The sequence below is a fragment of the Podarcis erhardii genome (genome assembly GCF_964252035.2).
Source record: "Podarcis erhardii genome assembly, chromosome: 1".
NCBI classification, from domain to species: domain Eukaryota; kingdom Metazoa; phylum Chordata; class Lepidosauria; order Squamata; family Lacertidae; genus Podarcis; species Podarcis erhardii.
The window spans coordinates 46,108,176-46,132,400 of NC_138497.1; the positions used below are offsets into that span (position 1 = coordinate 46,108,176).

At 41.7% G+C, this 24,225-nt stretch overlaps 1 protein-coding gene across 3 annotated transcripts in view; it reads left to right on the plus strand.

Moving 5' to 3' along the window:
- MIDEAS (mitotic deacetylase associated SANT domain protein) overlaps positions 1 to 23,016 on the plus strand; it is a 90,592-nt gene extending 67,576 nt beyond the window's left edge. For all 3 annotated transcript variants that reach the window (XM_081881354.1, XM_081881353.1, XM_081881355.1), the window contains exons 6-13: positions 2,919 to 3,061; positions 3,294 to 3,397; positions 6,288 to 6,363; positions 9,265 to 9,353; positions 11,207 to 11,356; positions 12,221 to 12,415; positions 12,706 to 12,923; positions 15,794 to 23,016. In XM_081881354.1, the coding sequence (XP_081737480.1) occupies positions 2,919 to 3,061; positions 3,294 to 3,397; positions 6,288 to 6,363; positions 9,265 to 9,353; positions 11,207 to 11,356; positions 12,221 to 12,415; positions 12,706 to 12,923; positions 15,794 to 16,013 (1,195 nt within the window). In that variant the 3' untranslated portion in view covers positions 16,014 to 23,016. The remainder of the gene's footprint in view (positions 1 to 2,918; positions 3,062 to 3,293; positions 3,398 to 6,287; positions 6,364 to 9,264; positions 9,354 to 11,206; positions 11,357 to 12,220; positions 12,416 to 12,705; positions 12,924 to 15,793) is intronic.
- Positions 23,017 to 24,225: the final 1,209 nt, after the last annotated feature.

The window sequence follows — 24,225 nt, forward strand, 5'->3', positions numbered from 1 at the left end:
CAACGCATTTCAAGAAGGTAGCTGCTGACGCACATCTCCATCCATACTGCAACATGAATTGAAATACTTGGCTTGGAAGGTGGGAGGACTTCAGTCTTGTTCTTACTACAGCCCTGTGGTTCCTCAGTTGTTCAGTTCTCACTCTGCTCTCTGTGGCAGCAGCTACTGGACTCAAGACAATTCAAGCCAAAAAAAGAACAACCCCCCAAACACTGTGTCTTTATAGAAGCAATTTGCTTCCACCATCTGGTCTCAGAAACTTGTAATGAGTTGACAATTTGATGTGTGTGTTTTAATGGAAAAACACAACATTCCAATTACAGGAATATAGGGATTTGCTTTATTTGGAGCTTAAGCACTTTAACCAACCTCTGTGTGCAGAGGTTCTGTAGCTCTGAATAGCAGACGTTGGTATACTAATAAATTATTATTATTATTATTATTAATACCCTATCCATTAGGCTGGGTTTCTCCAGCCACTGTGGGCGGCTTCCAACAAAATATTAAAATACAATAGTCTGTCAAACATTAAAAGCTTCCCTAAACAGGGAACTGGTTAATGATGATGTTTGAGAGCTTCCAGACAGGATACAAACTCCTGCTACCTGATTTTTTTTTATAACAGCAATTGTTTCCTGGAGGTCACAGAGTATTACCTACATATTATTGCAGCATAGTCCTAAACAAGACTATGCAGAAGTATATCCCACTGAGTTTAATGGGGGCTTACTACCTGGTACATGTTCTTAGGATTGCAGCCTGATTCTGTGCAAATTCACTCAAAAAACAAACAAATACCCATTCAGTTCCATGGGTTTTACTCTTCTTTCATGTGCAGAGGACTGTTGCCTTAAGTTCTCTTTCCTTTGCCCTCTTGGAAGAGCTTGAAGCATAGGAAGAGACTGGCTATAAAAACACTGTGCTCAGAAGTTCTCCTCCTCCAAGAGATGATCAGAGCTTAGTGCTTGTGCCCGAGGAACATGCAGGCAGAGAGTGCAGAAACAAGGCTCTCCCTTTCATTGCACTGACACGATCTCCCTTGGCCTATAGAATGTGCTGCGTTCCAGCTGGTGGTAGTTTCAGTGAGAAGCACAGTTCTTAGATTGGCAGGACATCACATGTGCTAAACAGGCAGAGAGCTGACTGACAGCTCTCAATCCCAGTTGTTTCCAGGAAAAGGGTTCACACCTCTGCCGCCCAGTGCAGCTGGGATTCCCCCAGAAGTTAAGGGCAAAGCATGCTTATATTGCAGTGCACTGCAGTGCAGATGTGGACCTGTAAGCTGCAAGTGCAGCTCCTAAACCTGCAAGGATATCTGTGAATGGAAGTTGCTTCTGTGAGCTCTCTTCCACATGCCTGCGGTGGTGGGTGACTTTTTCAAGACGTGGCACCGAAACTATAGGGAGGTAGCACTGGAATTTGATTCGGTGTCTTTGAGTCCAGGAGTCTCCCTTGGATCATTTCAGGGCCTTCCTGTGCTTGATTAGAAGGGGGGAAAATAGTTTCAAGGCTTAAATAAGCAACATGCAAGAGAACAATTTGTGTTTAATTCTTCAGCAACAGCAGTTGAAATCTGAACTTTAGCCAGTCTCCAAGTTAACAGATTTATTCGCCCCACTTTCAAAATAAAACAAACTGGCATCTCACAGCATTCCTTATAAAGCATTTTTTTTCCAGCATAACATGTGAGTAAATGTCATTCAGCCATACTGTCATGCTTCAGGCCTGCTGCGCGCATATATATATATATATCAATACCAAAACAATAAAGCCGGTTTCCCCCGTTACCATATTTCTGTTTGTTTAAAAGTTTCTGTCTGTTTATATAATCTGTATCCTGATGCTTGTTCAAGGAGCTTTGAGTGCCATCTTGCGCTCCCACCAATCTTGTGAAGTAGCTTATATTGACATTAGCTGAAGACTCCAAAGAAAGCTTTGCAGGTTAGCAGGATTTTGAACCTCAAGTTCCCACATTCCAGGCTTGGGGATGGCTAAACCAGGGGTTGCCTTCAGATGGTGTGGAGTGCAGTTGCTATTGTCCTCAGCCAGTGTGGTCAGTAGTCAGGGTTGATGTGGGTTGCAGTCCAACATCTGGAGGTTGCCACATTGGCAACTTCTAGTCTGACCTGTGGCCTTCCAGATCTTGGACAAAAACTCCCACCATCCCTGACCATTGGTCATATTGGATAGAGGGGAGCTGGAGTTGAACAAACATCTGGATGGTCATCCATTAGCCATCCATGCTGTAGTGATTCTCCCACCCTTGCCATGAAGTCTGTTTGACTTTCAAAATGTTCAGAAACCAAGGTGCAGCTTCCAATTGGCTGCAGGAAGCTCCTGCAGCCAATTGGAAGCCACACCGGACGTTCAGGTTCCAAAGAACATTTGCAAACCTGAATACTCACTTCCGGGTTTGTGGCGTTCGGGAGCCAAAACGTTTGGCTCGCAAGTCGTTTGTCAACCAAGGTATGACTGTATTTGTAGATTTGGACTGGACCTTTGAGTCTTCCATGGCTATCATTTAGCAGGATGCATGCATGGAATGTGTGAAGTGTAGGCGAAGAAATTTGCCATATTTGGCTCTCACATGCTGTTACATGTAAGTAAAGGAACTTACAGTTGTGCTGCTTGTGGGCGGCTTCCCAATCTTGCTTTTCCGTTTTTAGCATCCATGCTCCTAGATATCCTATACAGTAGTGGGGGAGGGGCCCAAAAGACAAAGACAAAAAACTTGTATTTTGAAACTGAAACCTAGTGTTGGTTTAAACTGGAAGAAGCAGCAGCCATGGAATTGCGTACTGCCTGTTGCTCCAGTTGGAGTTCAGCTTGTTTTGCGGAGGCAAGCTTTTAACTTGAGCAAATTATCCTATTAGAACTTGCAGGATGAGCAGTTTTTAAATGTGCATTTATTTTGATAGACGGATCAATGTGGGCTCCCGGTTTCAAGCAGAAATCCCACCTCTTAGAGATCGATCTCTGGCAGCCTCGGACAAGGCCAAGGCAGAACTGGTGTGGCAGCCATGGGAGGAGCTTGAAACGGATGTGTCTACTCAAGAGAATGGTAAGGAGCTTGGAAACTGAACTACTGTCTGTGATGGTTTAAGTCTTTAAAATTGTTGTGTGGTCAGCCACTAATTTCTGTTGACCATGGAACCTCTGTAAAGGTCGAGGCTTGCCAAATATGAAGGGAAATCTAGGTAGGAAATTGTTGTGAAGGGATGTATAAGATGACCTTTTGCTTTTCTCTCTCCCCGACCTGCACCTACCGCTTGTCTTGTTTTGTGCTGTGACAGTGGAGAACCTGCTAACTGCTGCTTGCTCAAGTATATTTCCTGGAGGTGGCACCAACCAAGAGCTGGCATTTCACTGCTTACATGAAACGAAAGGAAATGTTCTGGTAAGTCTCCAGCAATCGTCAGTGCGTCTAATTGGATTTGGCAGGAAGGCTGTTTGTATTGGTCTCAGCGAGGGAAGTACTAGCCAAGTACTTGCCAAACTTATGCACTCTGCACACTTTCACCTTCTACAAGGAGCGTCTATGTTAGAATCCTGCGTTTTGAAGAATGTGCCTTTTGGCAGTCTCCTTCCTTTCTTCACTCATGCCTCCCGGTTTCACTGCTAATGGTGCATCTTCCTCTTAGCCAAGCCAAGTGGTAGAGCATCTGTTTTGCATGCATAAGGGGGTGGGATCAACATCGGGCATCTCTGGGTCTATCTGAGAAGGCCTCCTGCTTGAGACCTTGGGAAACACTGCCAGTCAGAGCAGATGTTTCTGAGCTTGAGAGCAATGGCCGTACTCAGTATATAAAACATAGGAAGCTGCCTGAAACTGGTTGATCTAGCTCACTTCTGTGTACTCCAGGCACCCCCCCAAATTTGGCCCTCCAGATGTTTTTTGGGACTACAACTCCCATCATCCTTGACCACTGGTCCTGTTAGCTAGGGATAATGGGAGTTGTAGTCCCAAAACATCTGGAGGGCCGAGTTTGGGGGTGCCTGGTCTACACTGTCTGGCAGCAGCTCTCTGGGGTTTCAGGCATTTCCCAGACTTACCCAAAGATGGTTCCTCAGGTTACATACGCTTCAGGTTACAGACTCTGCTAACCCAGAAATAGTACCTCAGGTTAAGAACTTTGCTTCAGGATGAGAACAGAAATCGTGCAGCGGCGGCGCAGTGGCAGCAGGAGGCCCCATTAGCTAAAGTGGTATTTCAGGTTAAGAACAGTTTCAGGTTAAGTATGGACCTCTGGAACAAATTAAGTACTTCACCTGAGGCACCACTGTATAAGACAGCTTCATGTGAACTGCAAATGTCTGGTTCAGTTGGAAAACCTTTTTTAGCTGTTTGAGAAGAAGGGTCCAAAAATAAAAGTGCACGTGCACAGCTAGAAGTACCAGATTAGTTCTGCCAGTGGGCCTGCACCACTATGTCCTCACTGCCATCCTCACTCCCGTTCCATCCCAGGAAATGTGTTTATGTGTGTTGGAAACTTCATGGGTAGGAAATAACAACAACAACAACAACAACAACAACAACAACAACAACAACAACAACAACAGAATTTATTTTATTATTGTTATTATTAAAGTAAAATTTCACTTTTTCACTTCAGTTGGAAGCTGTATCTAATAGGAAAGTTTCCCCTGTATAGCATTGGATCAGATTCCTATTTATTAATTGGCTCTGTTGAGTGTTACCAATGGAAAGGTGAATATAAATTTAAGAATTAAATAAGTACAATAGCATCTCCTGCCACCTTAGGGAGACTTAATTTTAAAGTCCACCTATTGCTGCGTAATGAAACTGCTTCAGTAATACCAGCACAAGTCCTTACAGGTTTCTTGGTAAATCTCTTCAGAGTACAGATACAACTTGAATAGTATCTCTTCCCTACATTTTGCCTGAGCTCCAGTCATAGCAGCTGATTTCTTGGAGGGCTGAGAATGGTTTTGGACTCCAGTTATCTCCTTTCTTTGGAGTATTGTTTACTTGATTAAACACGGGCGTTAATGGGCTCTCAGATGACTCGTTCCCTGGGTGGGAATTCCTCTGTAATTGGACACGTGCTGACAGGTACCATTATCAGTTGAGGTAACACTGCTGTGTAGGCGAAGAAATGTAATTAATTATGCCTCAAATACCTTCGTGTAGGCATGAAGTGCTAAAACCATGCGGAAGAGGGATCTTTTTAAAATAAGACAAAATGTAATCCTTTGATTGTGATTGGATTATTTGAAATTCTGTTTTAAAGAGAGACAGGCTAACTATTCTGGCTGTCCTTTTTAGAATACGCTGCTCTTCAGCCCAAATCAGTCTTCCCCTCCAGGGGTTTGGGACTACAATTCCCATCAGCCTCAACTGGCAAAGTCATGCTGGCTGGGACTGATGGGAGTTGTAGTCCAAAACATCTGGAGGTCACCAGGTTGAGGAAAACAACTCCAAACAACAATGAAAAGGGATGTAGGTGCCAAAACAAGCTTTGGCTCACAAAACATTATGTTACTGTGTACAGTGGTACCTCGGGTTAAGAACTTAATTCGTTCCGGAGGTCTGTTCTTAACCTGAAACTGTTCTTAACCTGAAGCACCACTTTAGCTAATGGGGCCTCCCGCTGCCGCTATGCCGCCGGAGCACGATTTCTGTTCTCATCCTGAAGCAAAGTTCTTAACCCGAGGTAATATTTCTGGGTTAGCGGAGTCTGTAACCTGAAGCATATGTAACCTGAAACTTATGTAACCCAAGGTACCACTGTATTTGTTAGCCGCCTTAAGGTGCCCCCAATCCTTGTTATTGCTAAAAAGACTTAACAGCTCCCATGCCACCTACTTCAAAAGGTTAATTACAGTGCTGCCTCGCAAGACGAAAAACTCGCTAGACGAAAGAGTTTTCCGTTTTTGAGGTGCTTCGCAAGACGAATTTCCCTATGGGCTTGCTTCGCAAGACGAAAACGTCTTGCGAGTTCTTGCGAGTTTTTTCCCTCCCCCCCCTTTTCCTAAGCCGCTAATAGCCGCTAAGCCGCTAATAGCGCTAAGCCGCTAATAGCCGTGCTTCGCAAGACGAAAAAACCGCAAGACAAAGAGACTCGCGGAACGAATTAATTTCATCTTGCGAGGCACCACTGTACAAGGATGAATAAGGAGACATGGGTCACATTTAACCTCAGGTGGGCTCTAAATACATTGCTGCAGTAAACAATAAAGGTTGTGACTTCTTGATGTAAATGCACTTGTCTGGATTTTACTGTCCTTGATAAGGCTTTTTGTGTGTGTGCTCCCCCACACCTCAGGCTGCGCTGACCAAATTGCTGCTGAGGAGGTCTTTGTGGCCTGCAAACCACACGTTGGCTGACTATCACTACACAGGTATGCTTGGGAGCAAGGCAGTGGGGACAGCTGCTTCTCTACTCTCCATTTTCTTACTCTGATAATTACTGTTAATGCATTGGGGGGGGATGGAATATAATTTAATTTAATTAATACTGGGAGAGCCTTAAATATCTATTTGGGAATTAGCAACATTGGGTGGTGATATAACTGTCCTGCTTTTGCCTCAGTGCATAGTGAGATCGGTGCAAAGCTCACCTTCACGTATCCCAAACTGCACAGTAAACAAACCCGTATAACCATGGAGGCGTGATATTTTAGGATTGTTTATTCAGAGTTGTTGCTTGCCTTGGGATTACTTACCTGGGTAATTAGCAGGAACCACTGAATCCCTATTACAGGTTTGAGGAGAAAACGTTTTATTTCCTTAACGGCACCAAAATGGCATTTGAGAATAAAACTGGTTTTGCAGCTGGAATCACCAAATGCGATATTTATGGAAGAGTGAAATGGATAGAATAAAATTGTACACAGGCTGCCCAAACCCTGGGCTAACAGCTTACAATTAACTATACAATACTTATCTTTGCTATGGCGGATACACTTATCATTGCTGCGATAGTGGCGCTGAGGATCCAGTGGGCTGCACTGAAATTTCGATATATAAGGGGGATAGTAGAATATAAATGACACAAATATGACCCACTCAAGGGCAGACAAGACAACAAGAGTTAGGACAGAAATGGAATGAATGAATCCCTTACAATTATCTCTTCTAAGTAATTGTTACCTGTGTCTGACATCAACCTTTGGAGAGGCAAATAGCTATTGATCAGGTTATCAGTTGGACAGGGCCAGTTGGAAGGAAGGTTTTGTTCTCACCAAGACTAATCAAGGTCAAATAGAGGCTTATGTGTGCAATGCAATAGATCGCGTGCGTAATTTGAAATGCCATAAATACAATGGTATTGTATTACAGTCTCATGAGAACATGTAATTGCCTTTCAGTGAGGGCAGCCAGTCTATATGTTAGGGTGTGTACACCGGCAAAGAGTCTGTACTCGTTGCACAGTCATTAGTAGAGCAAAGCTAAAGGAAGAAGCAGTTCAAGGACAGGAGCAGCATGCAAGCTGTGTGCAAGTGTGTGTGTGAGAGAGAATGGTAAACATTTTGAACACCCACCCTGCTAGATATTTGGACAGCAGGGAGACACGGAGCAAAATTGAATTATGTTATTTGTCAAGTTATTTTTCTGCATTTTGCTGTGAAGATACAAATGGTGCAGAACATCCACAAGCACCATTCCGGATCATCAGTTGCTTCTTTGTACTTGTTGTTTTTCCCGTGGAACCAAAATGCTTTCATCTGGATCCTGGAGTATCTATGACAACGCGTGGCTGATTTCAATATAGGCTGCTTTTTAGAAAAGATGCTAAAAATACCCTTTTGTATCTAATGTGGTGCGTGTGAACTTGTGAAAATGATGACTAAAGACATGGAATAAAGGAAATGGACAACTAAAATCTTAAGAGTCCTAGGTACAATTTAAATGAATCATTGTATGGGTATTGTCTGCCTCATTAGTGTCAAAATTATCTATCACTCATAGACAGAAATCAACTCCTACTGCAAGCTATACTTCTCCTGCGTTAGAAAATGGAAGTTATTTCTAAGGTCATCATCAATACGTTCATTTCTAAACCTTGGGCGACATCTAACTAAGCCATACTTAGACTAAATCCACTGAAATCCGTAGGCTTAAGTTCATTGATTTCAGTGCATTTACTCTGACTAATATTGAATATCTCCCCTTTCATGAAAGGAGAAAGTGTTTTGGGGTTCACATTCACACTTGCTCTGTAATACTGTGAAGGAGAAAGTAACACTAAACACTTTTCTAGTAATCAAAGTGTTTTGGACTATGGGTTTGATCCAGTGTGGTGTAGTGGTTAAGAGCGATAGACTCGTAATCTGGTGAACCGGGTTCGCGTCTCCGCTCCTCCACATGCAGCTGCTGGGTGACCTTGGGCCAGTCACACTTCTTTGAAGTCTCTCAGCCTCACTCACCTCACAGAGTGTTTGTTGTGGGGGAGGAAGGGAAAGGAGAATGTTAGCCGCTTTGAGACTCCTTAAAGGGAGTGAAAGGCAGGATATCAAATCCAAACTACTACTACTATTCTTCTTCTTCTTCTTCTTCTTCTTCTTCTTCTTCTTCTTCTTCTTCTATACTGGTAGGAACAACCTGTGAGAAGAGGTTTCATTCATGGGGGTGCTTCTGCCAGCAGAAGGAGAGGGAGGTGATTTTCACCAGTCTCTACTTTCCCCCAGCAATGCCTTTGCTCTTTGAAAATTTATGGCAGACGATTGGGGAACAGCATGGGAGGCAGTGCAGGAGGCTGCATGGGGGAGATTGGTGCAGAATTTCACCCCAACCCTTACTCCATTGGGACCCTACACTGGATCCCAGTTCCCTTAGTGAATGGAAGGAGCCCTTCTGTTTGTTTGGGTTAGATGGCATTCAAGTCTCTGTGTATATGGTTCAGCTTTGTCTGTTGCGGGAGTATGCTATCATTTGAGACACGCCAGTAGTGAGACTCACTAAAGCTAAAAAGGGGGGTTCTGTATAAATGCACAATAATTTCACGGTGAGCAGGCTAGTTAATAGAGGTAGACTACTTAATACTAAAGAGATGGCTAAAAAGAACACAAGATTAGGAATCCCCCCCCCCCCGATGTATAGCTTCAAATATGCTTGGCATAACATTTTCCTACAAAAAGTTTTTAGAAAAACAGGTGTTCACATAAGAGCAATAACATCAATACAATCCAGACAGGGTAGCAGAGATATGCAAGAGATACACACCTTAACAATAAAATGTTTAAATGTCTGGAAATAATCTTGAAAATGTAATGAAGTTGTGTTCCACTCTTTCTTTTCAGGATCAGATAAGTGGAGCACACTAGAGAAAAAGCTCTTCAATAAGGGGATTGCCATCTACAAGAAAGACTTCTTCCTGGTTCAGAAACTTGTGAGTTGTTTGTTGCTTCCTGAGTGCATTGCAAAAGAATTGACCTGCCGTTGCAGGACATATGCAAGTGTCACCGGATCATTAACCTTGGGGATTGCTTCATCCCTCTAGCTGGGAACTTGTGTTCCGTAGTGTTTATTCAATGGAGTATCTCACTGCCACTTTGGAAGTGAGATTTTTCTGTATACAGATAATCTCTCCTCAGTAGAAGCCTTTATGCTCTCACATCCATAGTGCAGTGTGATAAATTTTTATTTTGCTCCGATCTCAGTAACAACAAAATATAGTCACAACATACTTCAAAACGTAGTTTTCTGAAGATGATACCTGTGGAGGGAAAAAACTACAAATGAAACAGAAGAAGCATCAGTTGTGAACAAAAAAACAAAAAAACAAAAACAAAAACAGTGTGAGACCTGCAAAACACATCTTAAAATATTAATAAGCGAAATTGAAAGAGGAAGGGAGCTGAAGATGTAGTTTGGTCAGTATCTACATTGCCTGATATCATTCATCTAATTCTCAGGGTGTTTTACACCATTATGTGAAAGATGGACTGGACCAGTGATAGGAAGGTAGTTGTGGGAATTCATGTTCAGAGGACTTGAAGTTTTGGTTATTTTTCCCCCTTAACGCATTTTTTTCTTCCAAAATTATGAAACATTGGAAGAATTGTTGTCATGGAATTATAGAATTGTAGAGTTGGGGGGGATCTCAGGGTCATCTAGTCCAACCCCCTGCAATGCAGGAATCTCAACTAGATTATACCTGGCAGGTGGCCATCCAGCCTCTACTTAAAAACCTCCAAGGAAGGGGAGTCCACCACCTCCCAGGGGAGTCCATTTCACTGTCAAGAGCTCTTACTGTCTAAACCTACCCAACTCCCTCAACCATTCCTCATAAGGCTTGATCTCCAGATCATCTTGGTTGCCCTCCTCTTCACAGTGGTGAGAGCCAGTGTGGTATAGTGGTTAAGAGCGATAGACTCGTAATCTGGTGAACCGGGTTCACGTCTCCGCTCCTCCACATGCAGCTGCTGGGTGACCTTGGACTAGTCACACTTCTCTGAAGTCTCTCAGTCTCACTCACCTCACGGAGTGTTTGTTGTGAGGGAGGAAGGGAAAGGAGATTGTTAGTTGCTTTGAGACTCCTTCGGGTAGTGATAAAGCGGGATATCAAATCCAAACTACTACTACTACTATTCTTCTTCGTCTTCTTCTTCTTCTTCTTCTTCACACGTTCCAACTTTAGATCCCCCCCTTCATATTGTAAGCTTTCTGAGTCTTTGGAATGGGCTAGAATTAAAGTCTATATCAGTAGATACAGGGTGGTAGTCAGCTAAGTTGAAGACCAACCATAATTTTTTACTTTCATACCTACTTCTGAAATCTTCACGTCATCTGGGAGTAAGCCTTGTTTTATTTGGCAGGGCTTTCCTCTCAGTAGACATGGTTAGAATTGCACTGTAAGTCTGTGATTGATGTTGATCAAGCAAAGCACCAGACAGTTGACTGCAAGCCAGGACACACTATTATTGCATGTGCCCAGTAGAATTTATGATTCTCTTCCTTCACTTGCAGCAACCTATCCCCATTCCAGCTCCCATGTTGCAAGCAAGCAAGCTAGCTCTGTAAGCCAGGAAACAAAAGGAAAAGTCAGATCATGCCAGCCTTCAGAAAGGATAGACATGAATGAGGTCTTAGCATTGTGGCCTGTGGCTTTGAAGCACATAGGTGTGGGGGTGTATGAGTGTGAGTGACAGACATGTTTATTTATGATTATGATTATTATTTTCATTTTCCTCCCATTTCTTCCCTTGTCTCTTCCCCTCCTCCTCTCAATAAATTCTACAGATTAAAACAAAGACTGTGGCTCAGTGTGTGGAGTTCTATTATACATACAAAAAGCAAGTAAAAATAGGCCGGAACGGGGCGTTGATCTTTGGGGATGTTGATGGAGCCAGTGAAAAAGCGGTTAAAGATGAAGTGGAAGTAGATATCAAGGTAATGTTCGGAATGCCAGCTTCACCCCACAAAATTACGCTGCCTACAGCTATAACATTTTGTGTAAAATTGCATGAGACAACTATGCAGCCTGAGCACACAAGTAGTCTGTTGGGTTCTTTTGTTCATAATTTTTATTATTTTCATTAAACTTCGCAAACAACAAATATAACCACAAAAATCATGTCAGTCACAAGCTTCTGCTTAGCAAAGCACAGTAGAGAAGCAAGGAAGGTTTCCAACAATGTAATTTATGAGCACTCCTGACTTGTACATTCATTTTATCTTCAGGTAGGTGGCCATGTTGGTCTGATGCAGTCAAAATAAATAATTTTTAAAATTGTCCAGTAGCACCTTAGAGACTAAGTAAGTTTGTTTTGGGTATAAGCTTTCGTGCACATGCACACTTCTTCAGATATGCACACAAAATATCTGAAGAAGTGTGCATATCTGAAGAAGTGTGCATGTGCACGAAAGCTTATACCCAAAACAAGCTTAGATAGTCTCTAAGGTGCTACTGGACAATTTTTAATTTTTTTTATTCATTTTATCACAATGATCCTTTGCCTCATGTATTGCCCCACTTTCAAATGCGCACTGCATGTAAGAATACAATGTAGTACAAGTAAAATATACAGCATCAACAAATTGAATGTATTTTCATACAAATCAAGTGTAAGGAGGAGCCTTTTCCAGTTTCCCAACACATTCATTAAAACTTGAGGAGGTTCTGTTGGAATGGTGCTGACTGGACTCCATTGGACTTCTTAAGGTCCCCTTCCTGGATTCTGCCTTTGCATTGATTTTTCTTTTAAAAAACTGACTTGCTTCCCTTCTCCGCTTTTTTTTTTTACTCTTATGAAGAGCTCCCATAGGCTTACGCGAACTCTTCCTCCCAGAACGTATAACGAAGACTATGAAAACACTGACGAAGAGGACGAGGAAGTGGAGGATCGGTTGGTTATAAAAGAGGAAGTAGTAGACACATATGAGTTTCATGACAAGAACAGCAACACTGCATACCCCAAACCCACACAGACGCTACACACTGAGGACCAGGTAAGTGTAGAATGACTTGTGCCATGATATCTAGAGGGATCCTGTGTTACAATATGTTTTCCTGTATTATTTGAAACTTTCTATTTTGTAATTTGTTTTTTAAAACCCCAAACTGTTAATATGTTTAATTTATATATTTACATATTTAATCCCCTTGCTTTAGTCACTGGATTCATCCCACCGTCATATAGAATTGATTGGTAAAATCCTCATATCTGGCCATTGTCCAACATCCACTCCCATAGGTTCCTAGTTGTTCCATCTTGCAATAGTTTTTCCTTCCTCCAAAGGTCGGTAGTCTCCTCGTCGAAAAACAGCAGGAACCTTGTGCTCCAAGAGCGGCAGAAGCCAGAGGCAGAACTTCAAGGAGGACAAAGGAGACGCCCATTAAATATCGGAAGACTTCTCCACCTGCCCAAAAGAGAAAAAGAAAACCAAAGCCCAAACAGGACACTGTCAACAAAACCCAGAACCAAGAGGAGGAATTTCCATGTAAAAAATGTGGAAGGTAAGAGTGGGAAAACTCAGAAACGAAAACAAGGGTTCCATTGTATCTTTTGTACAGGAGGAAGTAAAAAAAATGTAGAACTAAAGAAGTGGTAGCCTATTTTGCTGGGTGGAGGTGGTGTTAATCAGTGTTTTAATAGCTCCGATAATTATGTTATTGTAGTTTTTCATTCAGTCTTGTTAACTTTTGAAATAAAATAACTTTTCTTTAAAAAAAGAAAGGTGCTTCCTCCAGTTGTAGAGATTCCTTAGTGTACATGTGCATCTTGTCAGAAAAATGCCATGGTCCATTTCAGAAGTTATGTACATTTTGCCAATATGAATGGTATGATTCCTGCAGAGATGAGATGCTTCAGGGAGTGTTTTAGAGGAGTCTTTTAGTAGACGTCATATTTTCCTGTAACAACAGATACTAGTTCAGGATTGAACATGTAGGCTTCTACTGGAGGTAGACTAAGAAAGAGAATGTTTGTTGCCTGCAGGGTCCATTGGGCTAGAAAGTGTTGTTCTCTGCCAGGTTTGCATAAACCCAGTGAACTGTGAGCCTTACCTAGTACTTAAAATGATGAAATGAAGAGAGTGAAATCACTATCCTCCTTTGGCGATCACTGTCCATTGTATTCACAATTGTGTTGGCTGGTGGTCAACACTGTTTTCCAGTCACTTCCCCAGATGCAAAAGAGATGAAGGCTCACTAGCATTCCTAGTTCTGTCTTCTTGCACTTGTTTCTGAAAGTGCCGTAGACCTAATATTGAGGGTCAGTTGCGTCTCTTTTAAGGATGATACCCTTCAGATGTTGTTGGACTGCAGTTCTCATTATCCCTGGTTAGGGACTGTGCTGGCTGGGACTCTGCAACAGCTGGAGGTTCCCCAACCCTGATGTGGATAGAAGATAGTCATGATACTTGGATTTTCAAAAAGTGTTAGCCAAATCTCTTGTTGAAGCTTGCTAAGAAAATGAGCATCAAGTAAGATCAGAAATGGAAGGATGCAAACCAACTGTGAAGAGAGAAATCAGTGATTTTAAGATCAAATTACAATTGCTGGAGATAGGGAACAAGGTGCAGATGATTTCTACCTACATTGGAGTAATGGTTTTACTTTCACTTTTTTCTTTGCTTGTAAACTTCCAGGCACATTTGCATATGAGTAAAACATCTAGCTGAAGCCTATTCAGTGCGTTAATCTGCTAGCAAGAGATTTTCTTTTTTTTTAAAAAAAGCTGCTCATATCAAGTTAAGGACCAGTTGGATGTTTCAAAAAAACATTTGACCTGTGGGGAAGACCTATACAAAGGTGCCTGACCCTTTCTGTGTCCCAGCTAGGTTCCCTTTGCTGTTTTCGTCATGGAGTTTATTTCTAGAAAGCAGGCAGCCACACAATCTAGACAATGTTTGGTGTAAAACCAGAGTGAAAATCGTAACAGTTCAACAGAACTCTTACTAAGTGCCATGCTTTATGAGAGGGAGCTGGCATGTCTCACCTTGCTTATAAGATTAAATTTTGATTAGTCAGTCACCTTCATGACTCTTTATATTTCTGTAATGATGTTTCATACTGTACGCCACCTTGCTATTTGATATGGTGGCATAGAAAATGCTTTCATAGACAAATAAGATCATAGTCTGTTTTGTGGGCCTGTTAAACCTAGGCCAGTCATGGATGATGATGTACACTGGTCCCAGGTGACAGGAGGGTTAGGCTGACTAGACTGTTAAAGAGCTACTATAGGTAGAGTCAGTGTCTTAAACATGCACCGTGGAATTATTCAAGATGCCTATGCCATTGCATAAATTGCTTTTGAAACTTCATTTGGTGTTCGAACAGGCTTGTCATGCAGCACTGTGGGCAGGAGGAAGTTACTGTGCAAAAGATTATTATTTTTTTTACATGCAAGTCCAAAGTTTCCTTGGGCATATGGAGCTAATTATGTGGTTGTTTGGATCCAGACCAGAACTCACATGCATATGCCCCCCCAACACACTTAGCCTCTTTCCTGGGAAGCCCTGGACAAGAGACAGGCCCTGTTCAGCAGACAGGATTAAACAAGGAGAGTGCAACAGACATATATATTTATTTTGCTTGGTCTTGGAATGGAGTTCGGGCTTTGCAGAATGACAGGAGGCATGTCAGTCAAGCCAGGATAATCACAGAAGCAACTGGGTGTACTATTATTGGATATGATATACCTTGAGTGATTTCTCCCCTTATTGTATTTCGGTAACTGTGCATCTTATTCAGGGTTTGTTTTAGGTCTTAAGTTGTGCCTTTTTCTCTTTAAAGACAGCTTACTGTAACAAAGATACATCAATAGTGGCTATTAGCATAAAGCTAAGATTGGAATCGTTGATCAGCAGGTGCCAGGGACAAATGGGAAAGCTCTCTCCACCAGGCCCTGTTTTTTGTTATCCTTTTAGGGGCATCTGACCAGCCCCTGCTGGAGACAGAATGCTGGACTAGACTTACCATTAATCTGTGTCCACAGCTGCCTGTACCTCAGATTAAGTTAGTATGTTGGCTAAGTACAAACACATAGCTAAAGGAAATCACAAGGGTTGAGTCCACAATCACTTCACAGAATCTGCGCTACAAGCACAATATGGTTTGCTACAGATATTGCAGCACATAATCACGGAAGACTCAAGTTTTTATCTAGGCCTCCCAGTTCACTTATCTTTCCCAATGGCCAACACTGAGCATACATTAAGAAGAACAGGGGAGCAGTTTTGTTTACTGCAGTGCAGTTTTCACTGGTGACCTTGCCTGGGCAAGTTAGCATCTTTTGAGGAGGATGGTGAATCTCTCCAATTCACAAGAGAAACCAAAGTGAGCTAGAGTAAGTAACGGCGCTGTTATGTGTTTTCCTCCAGAATCTTCTACAAGGTGAAAAGCCGCAGCGCTCACATGAAAAGTCACGCTGAGCAGGAAAAAAAGGCCGCGGCTCAGAAGCAGCGAGAGAAGGAAGAAGCAGAGGCGGCAGAGGCGGCGGCTCGCAGCCAAGCTCAGCAGGCGGAAAGCAGCGACAGCGGGAGCAGCAGTGGCAGTAGTAGTAGCGGCAGCAGCAGCTCAGATGACGACGGAGAGGTGTAGCAGAGGGTCACGGGAGGAGGCTGCTGGAGCTGGGCTGGCCCTTTGAACCTGGGAAGATCTTTTCCACTTGCTGCACCTGTGTAGCTCCACATCTGAACAGACACCCAGCCCTCTTGCTTCCACTTCCTTCCTCGCCTCACTAACACGGACTGGTGGATTTTGAAAAGAAAAGAAAAGAAAACCATCACCTTGGAAGTTTCTACTTTTTAAAGAAAACCAAAATTTTATGAATCACTTTATTTATAAATTAACTGTTTCGGTACTGATTTGAACAAATGATCATGGCATGGAATTCAGCTTTCCTTCAGTTCAAATTACCCTTCCATGGGATCTCTGGGAGTCATGAGAGCAGTGCCGGGGTGAGGGTGGGGCGTCAGGGTGAGAAATCTGCTGGGGCATCAGTTCTTGTTCCCATACTGTTTCGTCCTTTTCCAACCTCCAAGTTTTACCTGCAGTTCCACACTCATTAACTTTTTTCGGCTGCCTGGTTAGGGCTCCAGCCAATACATGTTTTACCTCCTCCATCTTTTGTTACGAGAATTTATTTTCCAAAGGAAAAAGATGTCCAGAAAAATCTGGTAGAGAGCAGCCTCTGTGTGATGACCTTTGAAGAGTAAAAGACTTGTCTTTTCAAGCACAGGAAGCCACATATGTTGCTAGCATTAATTCAGCCTCGCCCTTGGCTGTTGAATTTAGAAATGCCATGCAGGATTGACCATATATCTTGCACACACTTCTGGCCACTGGAGGCAGGGGCTGTTGCTGACACCTAAACTATTGGAATGGTCAATAGCTTTGAGTGCAGAACACAGGCTTTTCTTACAGCTTCTGTCCCTGGGATTATGGATAAAAGGAGCTCAGGTTAATAGGATTGGGGATAGAGAACCTTAGAGAACCACTGACAATCTGAATAGATGAGATTGAGTTAGATGAACCAATGGTCTGATTTGGTGTAAGGCAGGTAAATATTCATACATTGCAGCTACTGTGGTATTTTTGCCAAAAAGTGGCAGAGAGGAAGCCTTTGGATTTCACCCTGAAGCTGCCTAATTAGATTGGGGATCATGTTGTTTATTTACCTGTTCAGTCCTTTTTCAATACCTCCACAAAAGAAAAGCTACTAAAAGAGAAAGAAAAAAAATAAGCATTGTATGTTTTCCTTCCTTCCTTCCTTCCTTCCTTCCTTCCTTCCTTCCTTCCTTCCTTCCTTCCAAAAAAGGCTTTGAAAATACCCTTATGAGAACACTTGGCTGATATATTCATTCATTCCTAAGCATTTTGCAACCTACACTGCTGTGCTTATCATTTGCCAACCAAAGAAGAACCTTCATTCAGAACTTGCACAACTAGCACTCCATGGACCCAATACATTTTTTTTTTAAAAATGCAAGATATCCAGCATATTGGGAGGGGGGAAACTAGACTTGCAGTGATAGTGTCCCAGGATCTCTCTCTTTGGAAGAAAACATTAGTAAAAGTGGTACCTCTAGTTGTGAACGTAATTTGTTCCAGAGGTCCATTCTTAACCTGAAACTGTTCTTAACTAGAGGTGTACTTTTGCTAATGGGGCCTCTTGCTGCTGCCGCTGCACCGCCGGCACACAATTTCCATTCTCATCCTGGGGCAAAGTTCTCAACTTGAGGTAACTCTTCCAGGTTAGCGTAGTTTGTAACCTGAGGTGTTTGCAACTCGAAGTACCACTGTACTTTAATTGGCACCTGTGCTATCATTGACTGCAGCGTTTGCAGTTGTCGTCTTACACTGTGTAGAGAGCTATCACCACATATCAAGAGGTGAAAGTCTACTAGTTTTCAGTCTTGCAGTGGAGGGAGAAGCAAAGCAGAAGGCATTTCTGTCCACCAAAAAGTTGCCCTGTCAAGAATTGGTATAGATACATAGAGCACTTTAACTGAAAGTGTTTAAGAACACTTAAACTGAAATGTTGCTGTCAGTAGTAGGGCTGGTTTATTTATTATTATGCTGAGGGACAGCTATGATGTGTGGCCACTGGGTAGCCCGAGGATTATGACTTTTTAGTGACTATATCTGTAAATTATATTCGGGAAGGTCTAGGACTCAGCACTAAAATTCCTGACTTCACAGATCTATAACCTTCTAGTTATGCAAATATGAATTAATTTATTTGCCATTTTCAATTTTCAAACTTGGTGTTTTATTTGATCCTAAAATAATGTTGATCTAAAATAAAGGGCTGTTAACTGTGGAGGAGGAGGAAGTAAATCTTCATTAGCTGTTAGCAGATGCAAGCCACACAAGTAGTTTTTTTTTTCCCCTCTAAAACCGTGAGGAAAGTGAAAGCTAAGATGTTGAGAATTTTGTAAACTGCATTATTAACATTGTGCATTGGAAGTTTTGAGTGTGTCACAATGGGATTGTGTCTTTGTGGTTTTCTGGATCTCCTGAAAACTGCTGAAATCACAACTCTCTAGAAGTGTACATAGAAGTGATAGAAAAAGTTGCTATAAACTTCACCTTTAAATCCTTATTTCCCATTGCCAGTGGCAATCTGATTGACAAGTGATTATTGAAATACTTCCTCCCTTTGAAGAAATTGGTTAATTTGAGTAAAGCATAATAAGGTTCAATCTAACTCAGCTAGATTGCTGTTGACATTCTGAGAGCTGAGCTGCATGACCAGAGGAATCGTATATATTGTAGTTTTTACTGGATTAAAAGTGTAGCCTCATGATTGCATATTTTAATGCTGTCACCCATATTTTTTTAAAAAATGCACAGATAGAGCAAATACCCTTTACTTCCAACTTGGAAAATGGTGGCCTTGGTAACGGTGCACATGGTTTTGCAAGCAGGAGCTTCCAGCTTTAACCCCTGGTATCTCCATTTAAGAGTTTACGATGGCAGACCTAAGAAATGCATCTGCCTAAGGATTTTGGAGAACTGCTGCTAGTCAAAGGATACAGTAGTGTGCTAGATGGACCAATAGGCTTCATTCTGTATAAGGCAACTTAAAATGTGTTTAGTACTTCATAATGGAAAAACTCGCATGCACATAAAAAATTACTGTCTGAACATTTTCCAACTAGTATAATGCAAATTCCACTAGATTTCTTACAGGAGTCCTTCCAGCACATCATAAAAACAGTCTTCAATCAGATGGGCCAAGTTTTGTGTTTTTTCTTATTACTCTTTTTTTTTTTTTTTTTTTTGCAGTTTCCGAAATTTGTCAATGCAATCAGACTTATTTTCTTCACTCCTTTCCTTTGTTTTGATTTGAACCTTTAGCATTCAGATTATAAAAAAATCGCACAATCATTTGTGATACATCATAGTGAAGAAGTATATCTCCCCCCCCCCCTTTTAAACCTGGTTCATTCTGGGGTGTGTAGCTTTTAATAGCATCTTCTAGAAATGTCTTGTCTCAACTCTTCTTTTCTTTTCTTTCTGCACTTAACCTAAGACTTATTCCTGCCCCGAGGTGCAAAAAGTTTTGTTAAGATATTCACTAGAAAACTGGACAGAAATCTGCCCCCTGGCCATGCATTAATGCTCTGAAAAAGAGGTCTAGATAAGAAACTGATATTTTTAATTTTTTTTAAAAAAAGGTCTGCTTTAAATGTGGGAATGAAATTAAAACAATGTTTTATGCTGAGAGAGACTATATTTTATAGAAGTGAACAAAGTAGCCAGTGGGCATTTTCTTGAAAGAAAAAGGTTGTGTGTGTGAATCTAAGTAGCAAATCTCTCTTCTTTGGGGTGGGGAAATGTACATGTAATTGATCTGCTTCCTTCCCAAATACAATTTGCACAATCTAGCACAGAGCAGTTCGGACTTCCTTGTGTCCTGTCTTGTAGCTATGAAAGAAGAGGCTCAACAGATATGACTTCAAAATCTTATTTATAGTATATGAATAAGAAAGATCACAAGTCAGTCTGGAAAAAATGTTAATTATCCCCATCTGTTAAACTTTGCAAGAGATAAATTTTTAATGGTCTATTTTTTATTGTAACAAAATGGAAAACACGTCTATATGGGAGTGGATTCTGCGTCATGTCTGTTTCAAAGGCATGGGACATAATCCAGTAGATTAGCCATGACTAAATCCAATTGAAATAAATGGGAATTCATAGCAAGCTCTGATTTTTATTTCCCATTCCATTGTTTTTGGATGGCCTTAGGCCAGGGGTAGGCAACCTAAGGCCCGGGGGCCGGATGCGGCTAAATTGCTTTCTAAATCCGGCCCACGGACAGTCCGGGAATCAGTATGTTTTTACATGAGTAGAATGTGTGCTTTTATTTAAAATGCATCTCTGGGTTATTTTTGGGGCATAGGAATTCGTTCATTTCCCCCCTCAAAATATAGTCCAGCCCACCACATGGTCTGAGGGACGGTGGACCGGCCCACGGCTGAGAAAGGTTGCTGAAAAAATGTATGTATGCAAGAGAAGTATGTGCAGAGGCATCTTTGGTGTGATCAGAGATCCACACATGCAAATTGTGGGAGGAGTTAGCAAATACTGTCCCCTCCTTTATGAAACAGAGGTGAGAACAAAGTTCTTGTGTTCTAGAACACTGGATTTCAAGTATTGAGTCGCAGTCTAGCCTAAGGTGGATCTAAACAGCACCACTTCCATAAATCAAAATACACACTAAAAATTAAGTAGTTGATCCCCAAATATGGCTCTCCCAAAATTAACTAGTGTGTCCCAAATCCCAAAAGGTTGCTAACTGCTGTCTGAAAATGAATTTGCTTCAACACTTTGTGGGAAATCGGTATAAATGCTGGGTTTAGCGTGCTTGGTTCCAAAATGCTCAACGCCATCTTTAAATCATTGCAACCGTTACTCGCCTTGGATACCTACTTCCATTATCTTGATTTTTTCCATATTACAGTGCATCTATAATTGACATTATTTTATGGCCAGTGGTCTTCATTTGGAGTTTGAGATTATTTTAGAAACTAGCAATAGCTCTGCTTTATGTCTTAGCCTGGTCAATGGAAGTATTTTATAGTCAGGTCCTAAGAAATGAGAAAATCCTTACAAGTAAGTTCACAAAATGTAGTAGCCCACAATTTTTGACCAGTCCACTTACCCAGCCATCTTTGTTAATAATTTGTGGTTCCTTTTAATGACCTGAAGGGGTATGGGAAATCTTCCTGTTTCCAAATACTTCCATGGCTGGGTAACACCTTGCAGCTGTTTCCCTTCACCACAGACAATCAAGTGCATGGCTATCTTCAAACCTGGATGTGTGGCTCTTGATGATAACCACTCCTGCTATTGAGCTGCCAATGGTATGTGGAGAATCTGGCAGACTCCCCACTTGGTGCCTTTCTGTTGAGTAATAGTCAACATCCTGTGAGAGAGGATGTTTATGAAGACGCTCTCTTGAGGATTAGCTGAAGCTCTACAGTATGATGCAGTTTCACATTCAGCACAGCACTTTAAAAAGTTATTTTCAAGGCGGTTAGCGAATTTGGGAAACTGGCTCGGTCCTGCAGCAGACATGAATTTCTGATTGCTGTGCATCCTTTTTTAATTGAAAAGGAACTGGACAGGCAAATAGTTTCCTGGCTGAACTGCATTCCTGTAATACCACTTTAGTCAAAATATGCATGTCTACTCAGTAGCCAGCCTTACTGAAGAGCAGATAAGTGTGCTTAAGGCTTCAAGTCTAAGCCCGGTTACTAGGGAGTCAGACCCACTGGGTTTTGTGGCATTTTCAGAAAACATGCTGCATATCCCAATTAACATAAGATGGTTGAAGCTTCAAATTAATGCCCTCTCAGTCGCTGGGAAAACACCAGCTTGCCAGTCCATGCCCATGTTTTGTGGTAGCATAGCCAAGCAAATCACTGGTGTAGAGAACCATAATTTCAGTTGCATTTAAGACAGTGAAGAGGTGGTGGGGTGTTTATATGTATTCACCTGGCTTTGCTTCCATTTTTCCACCTGCTAGCAAGGGATCTTAAAAGTGTATCTCAAAGGGTATATTTTTAAGGCTTTTTCTGTTTGTCAGTCAATACTTGTATCCCAAGACTTGCCCATGCACTTACTTCCTCTACTGCAAGTTCACACAAATGGTCTTCTAGTGAGCACTTTCGTAGGAGTTAATTCAGTATTTTTGGAGGATAGGGAAACAGCACAAATGCTTCTGCTTCCTTGGCTATGTCTCTTCCCCCCCCCCCCAAGAACCCCAGATCTTAAACCCATCCACTGGGTTCAGCTGTTCCTTTAATCCCTTTTATATGCTGCTATGCTGCAGCTGAAATCCCCCCAGAACAGTGACTGTGCAACTTCATTCATTTCAGAGGGGCTGCTCAGAATTCCTGCCCCAAGCTGCGTTGAAATGAGTGAAGGTTGCGCGACTGGCTGTAGTGCATGATAGGCTATAGCTCTAATCTCCAGCTGCTTACATTTTCTTTCTCTTCTGCCCCGACCCACCCCCTTTCTGGAATATGGGATTTATATCAACAGCTGAACCTATAAAGATGCCCAGCTGCTTATCATGAGAAAGAGGTGAATATATATTTTTGTAAAATATAATTGTGGCTTTTGTTTTTAATACCACCTCTTTTTTTTGCATCTTCCAAGTTTTATGGTTGTTCTGAAGCTCAGATTTGGTACAAATTGGCTTTCCTGAGTCTATGTTTTAATTCGTAACGCTAGAGTTTTTGTGGTGTACAGAAATGGTCTGTCTTTGTGTAATTATTGTATAAATGCTTTTTATCAAAAAATATAGAGCTTTTATTTTAACAAACATGCAGAAACTGCCTTTTGTGTATTTACTGCACCTTTTAAAAGACTGTTACATATTAAAATATTGTACATACAAAAATATTATATACCTCTTATGTACAGATGTGATAGACAATTTATTTTTGTGCTTTTGTTTTTTTACAAAACATTAATACACTAAGAAGTCTTGCTGATGTGATTTAATGTACTCATGTAACTTATTTACTTCTGAATGTTCCATTGTATCTTTTCAAACCTTTTATTAAATAAGGTTTAAAAGCAACTTTTGTAACCCAAGTTTTTTCTATTATTATTAAATGATCTGAGAGAGGGTGGTAAGCTTTCCCTCTCCATCTACTAAGGTGCTTTTGGTTTGTTTTGACATAATTAAATATGATCCGTGTGCGCCAAGGAGTAGGTGTTGCTTTCCTGCTGGCAGTTTTGATTTTTGTGTATGATTATTGGCTCAGTCTGTCCTCATGTCAATAATAATAATAATAATAATAATAATAATAATAATAATAATAATAATTTTCATTTCTTACATTCTGCCCTTCTTCTCATGAGAGCTCAGGGCAGCTATCAGTAAGAGTACAGCATTAAACAAAAGTAGAACCAAAGTGCTAAATAGAACACACTTTCTGGAATAGGGCTGAAGCTGTTGCCTGAATTAACAGCATGGGGGCAATCTGACCTCTACAGGGAGAGTGCAGGAGTTGAAATGTCCTGTCTCTTGTGGTTAAGCCCCTGGGCCATAATGATCAAAGGAAGCACAAGAACAATCCCTGTAGATCAGTCTGCTGCTACTGGGAAAGGCAATCTTTCTCAATGCTTGGGTCCTGACTTGTTTAGGGCTATGATAGTAACATATGATAGTTTAACATATAGATAGATTAACATATGATAGTAAAAGACGCCTGCTCCTTGGGAGAAAAGCAATGACAAACCTAGACAGCATCTTAAAAAGCAGAGACATCACCTTGCCGACAAAGGTCCGTATAGTTAAAGCCATGGTTTTCCCAGTAGTGATGTATGGAAGTGAGAGCTGGACCATAAAGAAGGCTGATCACTGAAGAGTTGATGCTTTTGAATTCTGGTGCTGGAGGAGACTCTTGAGAGTCCTATGGACTGCAAGAAGATCAAACTTATCCATTCTTAAGGAAATCAGCCCCAAGTGCTCACTGGAAGGACAGATCGTGAAGCTGAGGCTCCAATACTTTGGCCACCTCATGAGAAGACTCCCTGGAAAAGACCCTGATGTTGGGAAAGATGGAGGGCACAAGGAGAAGGAGACGACAGAGGACGAGATGGTTGCACAGTGTTCTCGAAGCTACCAGCATGGGTTTGAGCAAACTGGGAGGCAGTGGAAGACAGGAGTGCCTGGTGTGCTCTGGTCCATGGGGTCACGAAGAGTCGGACATGACTAAACGACTAAACAACAACAACAAATGATAGTAACAACACCTTCAGTTGGGCCCAGTCGCTCACAGTT